This window comes from Cyprinus carpio, chromosome B2 (assembly GCF_018340385.1).
Source record: "Cyprinus carpio isolate SPL01 chromosome B2, ASM1834038v1, whole genome shotgun sequence".
NCBI lineage: Eukaryota > Metazoa > Chordata > Actinopteri > Cypriniformes > Cyprinidae > Cyprinus > Cyprinus carpio.
The window spans coordinates 21,591,694-21,603,367 of record NC_056598.1 but is presented as its reverse complement, the minus strand read 5'-3'; the positions used below and the strand labels follow the sequence as shown (position 1 = coordinate 21,603,367).

General features: G+C 37.7%; 1 protein-coding gene across 2 annotated transcripts in view; it reads left to right on the top strand.

Moving 5' to 3' along the window:
• Nucleotides 1-3,965: 3,965 nt before the first annotated feature.
• LOC109069563 (ski-like protein) overlaps nt 3,966-11,674 on the top strand; it is a 31,359-nt gene continuing 23,650 nt past the window's right edge. For both annotated transcript variants that reach the window (XM_019086198.2, XM_019086197.2), the window contains exons 1-2: nt 3,966-4,115; nt 5,793-7,075. In XM_019086198.2, coding sequence (XP_018941743.1) covers nt 5,960-7,075 — 1,116 coding nt within the window. In that variant the 5' untranslated portion in view covers nt 3,966-4,115; nt 5,793-5,959. The remainder of the gene's footprint in view (nt 4,116-5,792; nt 7,076-11,674) is intronic.

The window sequence follows — 11,674 nt, the reverse complement described above, 5'->3', positions numbered from 1 at the left end:
TCTGGCTTTGACAGTGCTGCTGAAACCTTGTATGACTTTGGCCATTATTGTAAATCGGTGAGGAAAGATGAATGTGAATGTTTTTCTGCACCAGACTGTGCTCCGTGACATTGTCTCTGTGTCCTCTTTCTCAAGAGAGCAGGGCACACAATTCCCTGTGGAAGACAGAGCAGGGTTTGCCCTCTAAAGAAGAGATGTGTGACCTTGTTTGATTAGTGGTGGAGAACAGATAGAGGTTCCGTTTTTTTTTTTTTTTTTTTTTTTATTACATCATTTAAGCTTTTGTATTGCATATTGTATGTGTAATTCCATTTTTGTTAGAAGCAGCAACTCCTTAAAATTCTTTGTATGCTAAAAAAAGTGGCCATTCTAAAAATTGCTAGTAAATTTCACAAAAAAAAAAAAAAAAAAAAACACAAAGAAACTGCAAGTAAACATTTATTTTAGGATCACTGAGATAAAATTATAGTTTTTATTAATATTAAAATTATTTATAAAACAAAATTTATAAAATTATTGAAAAATAGTTCTTATAAATGGTTTCAGTTTTCTTTAAAATGTTAAAGTTTCAGTCATTTTGTTTTCATAATTATTATGATTTTTTTTAAATGTCTGTAAAGTTTTTATTACTTTTTATTTCAGTAGTTTAGAACAAACACTAAATGAAAAAAAGTAAGTAGCTGAATAAGTAACACAGTGAATGTGAATTTTAACTGTGAGATAAAAGACTTATTCAGGTATTTACAACTTTGCAAAATCATTTTTACAGTGTATTTACACAAAATACATCTGCCATTCTGAATCGTTCTTTAGAGAAGGAGAGCCAGGTGTGTTCCCTTTAGATCGTCTGTTTAAACATCAACCGAAACGCCTTTTCAGAGCAGGTATAGCACAAGTCTGCCTTGTAACAGTAGTGCAGGGTGATAAGCATTTGTTTGTCTTGCTGTCTGATGATGCATTTCTATATAGATTTCCTCTGAAGCTACGTCCTCAGGGGGGTGCTTAGGGCTTAGTCCCATAGTCTGTAATGAAGACAGCCGCCTGACTAACTGTGTGGCCCATCAGCGCTTAATCCATTTTCCTGGCATTCTTTATCCTTCATTCTCCTGCACGCAAACAGCATTATGTCAAGCTTTAAATGAACTATCAACTATTGGAGAGTAATTACCAATATTAAGTTTAAATTACTCCTCACAATACCGGGATGATGTTATTACCCTCTGGAAAAAAAATCAATGCACTGTGTGGAGTTCAGGCACAGCACACTGTGTGTGTGTGGGCGCACCTGATTTCATAATACATCTGCTGACCTTGCTATCTGCAGCGAATGGTGAAAACGCAGCTGAAATGGGCCTTGATCATTGGTGCATCAAACCTCACACAGACTGGTGACATTGATCTCATAAAAAATGAGTTTATACCCAACTAGCAAATGATGTCAGTCATGTTCAGATCACAGTTAGCAGGGATAAAAGTGCATTATTGACAAGTTTTCCTTTTTTTTTTTTTTTCTTTTTTTTTTTTTTAAAGATTTTAGACCAAACCTATATATATATATATATATATATATATATATATATATATATATATATATATATATATATATTATATATATATATATATATATATATATATATATATATATATTATAGGAATAGTATGTTTATTATACATATGTGTGTGTGTGTAACATCTACGTTTTAAAAATATGTGCTTTTTAAAAGTGTTTTTCATGTTTTGGTGTTAAAAATAGTATTATTATTATTTATATTAATATATATAAAAAAAATGAATTTTTATCTAAAGTATTTATATATATATGTATATTAGTTTTATATGTATTTTTTTCTGTTCTATTTACTTGTTTTTCTTTGTGTGTGTGTAACACAGTAATTAGTATTATAAATGTATATGTTTTATGTATGTTTATTAAATAAAATGTTATTTACTTTACTGAAAATTAATTAACATCAATACACATCAATTAAAGTATCTCTACTGTGTCACAATTAATTTATTAAAACTGCATAGTAAATTATTATTAAAAAAAGGCTTAAAATAGTTTTTGATGAGGTATAGTTGCAGAGTCTTGTTGTCACTGCTTAAATTCCATGGTAATTACCCAAATTAATGTAATAATATTCCTGTTATGCTAAAATACTACTAAAATACAAAAGCCTGCATGGTTCACATCAGACTTTTGGTGTTATTCTGGCAAATGCAAAAAATAATAATAATAATAATAATAATAATAAAAAAGTTAGATTTTCTAAGGCAGGTGTCAATTTAACTTCTTGCTCTTTTGTGTGAGTATTCAGTCTAAACAAAAACACAACACCTCTAAGCACATCAAAACTATTCAAATTTTACCAAACCCGTCTTGCCTGAACATGACCTGGGTCAGTGTGGTGGAGAAGCCTTTAAAAGTGTTAATGCAGTTGGTGTTTGTGAATGGGCTGTTGAATTCAGGCCCTCATAGCTCTGCCTCTCCCATTTAACATTTAAATGACACCTAACAAATGGCTCACACAGAGATGGATACTGAACCAAAGGTGATCCCAGCACCCCATCATGGCTTCATTGAAAAAAAAGAAGCCCATTGGATGGTGGAAGCCCCGTGAACCAAGCAAACTGCTGTACTGGCTCCAGGCCATTACTTATCCACAGAGAATGTTCTATTACTTAATGTCCTTGGCAAAAGCCTCCACAACATTTGTACTAGCATAACAGTAACTCAAACTAATGTCCATAAACATGTCTGGGTGGTTTATAATTAGGTCAGTTCAGACATCAAATCAGATAATGTTCTTTTTTAAGCTTCTACTTCTACAGCGCAAGATGAAAAATCTGTTGACATATATTTTCATTTTAAATCTAAACTAAAAAAAATCAACAAAAACATTTTTGTTAATTGAAATGAAGATGAATTAAAATTAAATAAATATTAGATGAAAAACTTACACTAAAAATAATTATAAATGTTGCCTCAGCAAATGAATTATTTAGGCTGAAGCAATAAAATTAATAAGGATATAAATAAGAAATTAAACAGAAAAAAAACTAAGTAAACTAATAAAAATGCAAATAAAAATGACAAAAACACAACAAAGTTACAAAAAATAAAATGAAGACTGAAAATATAAAAAAAGCTAATTTAAAATATTAAAACAACATTTTAATATACAGAAATGAGGTTTTTATGTTAAGTCATTGCTCAAGCATCTACAAAAAAATGTGATGTTTAAGATTTCATTCAAAGGAAACATTTCAGATGATTCGTTATTTGTGAAACATTTACAGACATCTGCTCATGCAGCCCTTCACTATTCATCATAAATCATGCTCAATCATAGTATTCTGGGGAAATGGCTGCAATGACATTTTAATTTCCATTCACTCCTTTCTGTCACCACAAAGTGATTCAATATTAGCATACGATTCCCCCATGATAGGCCAAAATGAATGAAGACACTGGAAGTTGAGCAAGAGCAGAGACAGGACAGCTACAATCAAGATTAAGGTTAAGCATGACATATGGAATTAATAGACATAAAAATATTTCTTTTTCAAATTGAACAGTTTATTGAGCCTTAAGACAAAATATGAAAAAAAGTCTGCATATGTGTTTTCTCTTTGAGTATATCATATTTGGTACATCAGGCTTTTATTGCTCATATATAGTTAGGCTAACCAAGACTTGTCATAGCACTTGCATATTATTGCTCTTTTGTTGGTTTTGATTGCTTCTTTTGTCCTCATTTGTAAGTCGCTTTGAATAAAAGAGTCTGCTTAATGACTAACGTAAATGTAAATGTTGTCTATTTTGAAACGTCGTTTAAACAAACCTTCCATCAATTCGTCACATATAACACAAACTACCTACCAGATCCCGTATGAAAACAGATTCCTCTACATGCATTAAATTATACCTGAAGTCTTGCAAGTCTGAACTTCGCAAGACATTGGGGGAGGGCGGCAGACAGACAGACAGACACGCCCTCCCGCGAGCGCGACATCCGCCGTGACGCTCGCGCTGTCTGAAGGCTTTCAGTCTGTGCGCGTGTTGTTGACGGTCAGACAGAGAGAGACAGCGGACCAGGAGCGATCATCCTGAGGCAAGTCCCTTTAAAAAAGCGACAGCAAGCTCACTTATACACTCTGTTCATTTACTAAACGGTTCAGCAGATTCTCTGGGTGTTTTTAAATCGTTTTTGATGGTTATGTGATGTTCTAAGAGCTCGGAACTGGATTTGTAGCGTTAGCTCGGTTAGCGCGTGCTAAAGGGTTTAAATGTTCTAGCCGCACTGCTAAAGCTGTCTGTAGGAGCGAGCCAGCTTTAGATGTAAAACCGGTTTAGGTGCTGTTATTAAGCCATGGTAAGTTGGTTAAATGTAGCGTGTGAATCAGTGGGATATGTGTTTTGATGTGCCATTTAAAAGGAACGTATATTGCTTAACGTTTATATTTAAGAGACGTATCGTCGTGCTCAGATGAACTGGTCTTTGATTAAATCCTCAGCCTGATCAACATTATGTGTAGTATTTGTAATATTTTAAATAAAAAAGACAGAAACGCATTTGTGGCGATAGCTATTTAATATTTTTGGTGGGTCAGGTGTCAAGTCAGTCTAACGTTAAATTGCTTGGCAAATGATTCACTGCCGTGTAAAGTCTCAGGAATGGGTTTAAAATCCAAGCTTTTGCTATAGTTTTGACATATTTGGGATTTAATATATGTGGCCGGTTTTCTGTAGTTATGTTGAGGGTCTCCTCGTCGCGGGGATGGGGAATGTCACACCGCGGGCGCTCAGCGCAGCTGTGCCCTGAGAATGAGAGGGGAGAGACGGATAGAGGCGGGGACAGAGCCGCGGTGCCCTTGCGGGGTAAAAAGATCGACACTGTCGCTCAGGTTTAAAATAGACAGCATTTTGTCAGAAAATTATTTTACGAGGAAACGAAACGACGTCTGCAGTCAGGGTCAGTCTATCCGAGCTGTCACACAAATTTGGTTAAGCGTAACCAGGGCGAAAATGTCGTTTTATTTCGAGGAACTTGCGTTTTGGTACCGTGTTAAATTTGACGAGTATGAATGTGTGCATCGTTTAGCGTTCGTGGAACAGAGGCGCATGTTGTGAATAACGAATTAAACGCGTTTCGTTCTGGTTTTAGCCGAAACCTCACTGGCATGCGCTGATTTTGGGGCTGTGATCTCTCATTTTGCCTTCATATTCATGCTCGGAAATTCCGTTTCCGTCAGTGTCAGGCTTTTGCGATCAAATTATTCAGTCAGCTTTTCCTGTATTACAGATGGTTCGTGTGATTTGATCTTTTCATAGATGTGGTGGTTATGTACAGTTGTTACATGTTATCTCAAGCCCGCTGTGGTTGGACAGGACTAAATGGCTGTTCGCTGTTAGTTACGGTTGCTGTTGGTTATCTTGGTGTTAAACCGACGTTATTAGTGCATTGACTAATTTAACGCCTTGACGGATTCGGCATCTTGTCAGTAGAGAAAAACAGCTTCCTAAACCACCGAGAAACTGTCCTTAGATCGATTAGTCTCGAATTAGATTATCCTCATGATGTGAAAATGTTTCTGTGTTCTAGTTTAGCACTGTGCCCAACACAAAAACTGTTCTGGATGCTTTTTATTGCCCTGACAGCATATTCTTTTCATGCGCATTTGTGTGGCTTCGCACTCTGATTCGTTGTTTTTCCATTTTTTTTGTCTAAGCCGTTTAGGGCTATCTGTTTTTAACAATTTAAACTTTATTCTTTTTGTTTCCTTCACAGGAAGCTCATTAGATCATTAATTCTGTCACCATCATGCATGTAGCTGGACGTAAAAGGATTTTCAACCTTTAACACAGTGAGGAAAGAAGGACCAACTCAGAAGTGTAGTGTTTGAAGAACAGCTAAATATTTTCCGCCCAAGAAAGACCAATCATCTGTGTACGGACATGGCCAGCCCTCAGACGAGTCTGAAAACCCCTTTCAAAGACGTGACGTCATTCAAAGGCAACATGAAGCGGCTGTACAGGGAGCGACTGGAGGATGCACCCATTAAAAAGCGGGTAATGGCGGAGATGCACCTGAAACGTCGCAGTCTGGAGAGCGTCCCCAAGCCCCTGAAGGTCAAGAAGGAGCGCGAGGAACATGGCAGCTCAGAAATGGACATTGAGGAAAGAGAATTCCACGTCATCGGGGCTTCCAAGGCTTTAGATCTCAGCGCCGGCCTCAAGCACACTCTGGCACAGTTCACGCTGAGCAGCCAGAGCTCCCTGGGAGGTCCTGCTGCCTTCTCAGCAAAATCTGTGCAGGAGTGCGCCTCTCCTGCTGGCATGGCTCCCCTTCCGTCTCCCCCAGTCCTTGGAGGCGGTCCGCTCTTGGTTCCCTGTGACAGCTCCACAGAGCTCACCCATTCTCTGCTCGAAGGAGAGTCCATCTCCTGCTTTGTTGTAGGTGGCGAGAAGCGTCTTTGTCTGCCGCAGGTACTCAATTCGGTGCTGCGAGATTTCTCTCTGCAGCAGATCAACGCTGTCTGTGACGAACTTTACGTTTACTGTTCCCGATGCGATGCTGAGCAGCTGCACATTCTCAAGGTGCTGGGCATCCTGCCTTTCAATGCACCTTCCTGTGGCCTGATCACCCTGACTGATGCCCAACGCCTCTGCAATGCCCTGCTCCGCCCGGGGGCCGTCCTCTCGGCAGACCCCAACAGCAAACTGTCAGGCCAAGGCCTGCTGAAGGAGAGCGAAGCCAGTTTCCAGGTCGAGCACCAGTGTCTGGGCAAGTGCCAAGGCCTGTTCGTGCCCCAATTCTACATCCAGCCGGACGCTCCTTGTATTCAGTGCATGGAATGCCAGCTGCTGTTTTCCCCACAGAACTTTGTAATGCACTCACACAAGTCCCCTGACAAGAGGACCTGCCACTGGGGTTTCGATTCAGCCAAGTGGCCCTGCTACTTACAGCTGGGCCGCAAGCATGAGGGCACGCCGGAGGAGCCACAACTCAAACAGCTGCTGGACGAGATGAAGGAGAAGTTTCACTACCAGCTAAAGAGGCCTCTGGACAAAGTAAGTGTCTTTTCCTTCCATGTTTTCTAGTTCGCTAAGGTCAAGTTTTGCAAGTGGATTTGCACGTGTGTGAGCAGATGGTAATGTGTGATAGTCTGCAGAGGAGACTGTTTGCTATTGTCTGGGCCAGGCTGCAGTTGTTTTGATAAACTAGTGTTGACCCAATTTTATGAGGTGGCACGAGGCAGGTGGGGACGTATGGTGGGAGGGAGGGAATTCCAGTTGGTCTGGCTGAAGGGGAAGTACATTATCCTCCAAGGTCAGAAGAGGGTCATCTTTTGGGGGTGCATGGGCATAGCACATCCTTAAATTTGATATAATATACAGAAGAGTGTGGATTTTTACCTTGAATGTGTTATTATAAAAATAAAATAAACTGATTAAGGTGATAATAATAATGCAAAATGTAGCAAAAATGTAAAATCAAATATAACAAACATACGATTTAAAATCTAAAATCCAAAAATTAACATTTAATTTTTCTTATTTATTTATTTTATATTTGATTTCGTTTTAATTAAGTTTGTTTTGCATTTGATCATTGTGAGGTTTTTCTGATTTTTGGATTTTCAAGTTAATTTAATTTTTTATTAATTTTTTATTTCTGTTAAATTAATGTGCTAACTGGTATCATTTAAACATCTTTAAATGTCACAGCAAAGTCAAGTATTTTTGCTGTCTAGTGGCATTGTCATGTTTAATAATGTCATGTTTTTTGTTAGTTTTAGTAATTTTTTTTATGAATGTTATGATTTATGAATGTTCTTGAATGTTCCAGGCTTTCAGTGTTCGCTGCTTTCAGTTATTTTTTAGCGGTAATAAACCAGTGTAATGTAATGCTTGATACTGGAAACTTGTATTTGATATCATATTATTTTAATTTATTATCATAATTATACACACACTGGTTTCTAGCCAAATAATTCTTCCGTTCACTGCACTTTGTTATTCTAGTTATTTACATATAGCAGCTAATATATCAGAAGCATTGCAAATTCACAGAAAATAGCTTAAATCCAAGTTAAAAATAAGGTTTTATTTGTGTCATCTGTAGAAGTTGCCCTTTTTAATAGGGAAATTTGTAATGCAATCATTGAATTGGGAAAAGCCCGCATTGCATGATTGCATAAAGTCAGAACACTGGAGATTCTTCCACTTTCATGACGTGACCTTTGAAACAAAACTCCACAAACTGAACTAGTGCACTAGAAACTATAGAAAGGTCATCCTAGTGGGGGGAAAAAAAGGTCTGGATTGTTTCACTCCCATTGACCAGCCATGTCTCATGTCCCCCTTGACCAGGCCAGAGCTTTTTTTGTTGTTCATGCTCATGTTAGACAAAGATTGACTCCCTGTTGGTGCTGTTGTTAGAGATTTTTTTTCAAATGCAAGTGGCAGCAGTTAATGGTTTAACAGTGTGGTAACGTTCCAGTAAACACAATTATTTTTAGTTTAGAGCTGATGCGAGCGAATTAATGTGTTCTGTCTAAGTGAGGAAGAAAAGCCCCGGTCTCTCCTGTGTGCTTATGCAAGTGTGCCGGAAATACCGTCTGGTGTCTCGTCTAGCACCCAAACCACATTCCTCCTTCCGCCTCCCTCCCCCCAGACCTTGAGTCTGTCAGTCAAACAGTTACAGTCACATCTGCTGCACAGACTGACCTAACCCTGACACACAATCAGCCAGTAACACTGTAACACTTAGCTCACTTATGCTTAACGCACACTAATGAAATTGATTCACACGCACACGCTAAACGCCCTCAGGGATCGTCTCTGCTGCGCTCGGCTGAGGGTGAGATATCAAACTCCCAGAAATACGAGTGAGTCAGTGACACCTTCTCTTTACACGTTAACTGTCGAGCTCCTGACACATCCCTGTCTGGCAGCGTCTTGCACCTACCCTGATGCTTTGCCGGATCCTTCTCTGTTTCTTTTGTGATTTTTCTTGGCTGCCCTTTTAATTTTCAATTAATTTTATCATTTCATTTCAAGCTGTAAGCAGTTTTCCAGGTGTAATGTAGTTTTAAATGGTCTAAAACAGTTTTTGTATCACCATTAAATTATGATAAATGTGACAGTCCTGTTTTGTTAATTTATATTGTATTAAGCAAAATTTGAAGGTGTTAAACATATAGGAAGTTCAAATATATTTATGTTCTATTATAATATTTATTAACATTTTGAATCAGTGTTTATTTTTATATTTATTAGTTTTCACATTTAAATTTTAGTTTACATTTTAGCAGTTTTGTATTGTGCTTTAGTTTTTTAATATTTCTATTATTTCAGTTTTAGTTTGATCATTTTAATTTAATAATTTTAACTTAACTAAAACTGAAATCAAAAATAAATTTAAGTTAAATTTCTTAAAATTATTAAATTAAAATGATTAAAATTATCAAAGCTAAAACTGAAATAATATTTTTGGTGATCTTACTAATTTTAACTTCATCTAATATTTTTATTTTATTTCAGCTTCCTTTGAATTACTGTAAATGATTTCTAACAAATATAGATGTAGTTTCAGTTAGCAGTAACAACACTGATTAGGAGTGAAGCGGTGTCAAGGAAACAGGTGCTTACAGTTTTGTGTTAAACGGCTTTTGAAGGAACTGTAAACAGTTCCAGACATATGTGCATGCTTGAAAGGTCATTACTCAGACGCTGAGCTTACACGGGTTGTGTCGATAAAGAACAGCAACACATGCGCACTCATCTGCTGGCTTCCATATCAAGAAATCGCTGTTACGTGCTTGTGTGTCTGTACGGGAAGTAGGGCAGACAGGCTCATCAGTTTACTGGGTGAAATGTTCACTCTAAACATCTGTGATGCTGGAGTGCCAGAACAAGTGACTCAAAGTTTCCACAGGTGGCCATGTGGATGTTGCTGACGATCAGACCCTCACCGCCAGACTTCTGCACACGGCACTTCGGCTTTTTCAGAACCAGCCCTCTTCCCCTTCATCAAGGACACTGGCTGTGTTTCAAAACCTTGTGAACTGTCTGCCTAGACAGAGTATTCTAGCCACTGTTGAAACATGCCTGTAATCTATACTATAGAGATAATAACCTATTTTATTAATTTATTTTTTCTTAAAGGGGTCATTGGATGCCCATTTTTCACAAGTTGATGTTTCTTTAGGGTCTTAATGAAAAGTCTGTAACATAGTTTGGTTAAAATTTCTCAATGGTAGTGTAAACAACCCCCTTTTTACCCTGTCAAAAATAGCTCTTTTCAGAGCAAGCTGTTTTGTGTAATTTTCCTTTAAATGTTAATGAGCACTGCTGACCACGCCCATCTCTTTTGAGCCACTCTCATAGACGCATTTATGTAGATTGGGGGGCGATTTCCTTCAGAAACAAACTTAATCCACTGCATTTTCAGCGGCTCAGATGTCGGGAGTAAACGGCGACTGCTATGTTCATTATTACATTCAACAACAGAACACCTCAGTTGCTTAGGAGACATTCTTATTGTCTACATTTGCTCCAGCGTCGAAACAATGGTGGACTAATGACATCTCACGTAGGGCAGGTCTAAGGTAAGACACCAGTCCAGTCTATGCTGAAACACTACTGTCAATCAAACTATCATGACCCCTTTAACGTTTTCCAAAGCATTAACAAAAGTCTTAATGAAATTGTACATTTTTGTGTGGCAAAATAAATAATTAATATACAAAATACAAAAAAAAAATTAAATTTAAATTTTTTTAAAAAAAGTAAAATTTAACATAAATTTACAAATGAACAATTAGAAAAAAAAATTTGGCACACAGCTGCCATTCCAGGTGTTCTAGAGAGAATTCTAAAGAACTTTCTTGGATGGCGTTTGAATTTATGTATGTCTGTATTTATGTCTGTTGCCTAGCTACTGTATCCGGTTAGTGTGTCTATAGAGCAAGTTGTTAAAGCTCATGGCTAGATTGGGACAGCTTGACCAGAGACTGTCAGGACACAAAGATTTTTAGACTCCACACCCAAGTTTAGATTTATCAGATTTTCCTTCTAAAATTAAAATGTTGTGGCCTAATGGTTAGCATACATGCATCAACAGTACAATGAGCCATGCTGCTCATTTTGTTGACGCAAGTTTGAGTCATTTAGGCTTGTGACATTACCCGATCTGTTTCTCCTCATCATTTCCCGTTTCATTACACTTTTCTAATCATACCACTTGGGTCTAGCAGATAACTAGTGTGTGTGTGTGTTTGTTTGTTTGTTTATATGATTGTATGACAGTGAAAGACAGGCAAACGTAATGGTTTGAGGCTTGGTATGCAGACGTATCTGGCAGACAGATGGAGTCCTGTCGATCTCCCACAGAGACTGAGACAGCGGCTGTGGTGCAGACACCAGACAGCTGCCTTTCTCTTTTCCTCTCTCTCTGTTTGTGTCTCTCTATCTTCCCTTTTGTAATTGTGAAATCAGTGCACCACAGGCACGGAGACCAATTCTCCCCTATCTCACTCTTTTATTTCCACTTTCTGTATTTCTTTCCTTCCTCTTTCAGTCTACGAGAGGAAAACTGTCATTTTTCTTTCTGACTGTGTTTTGTTCTCTCGTCCTGTACCTCGACCACAAACCTCATCTGTGACG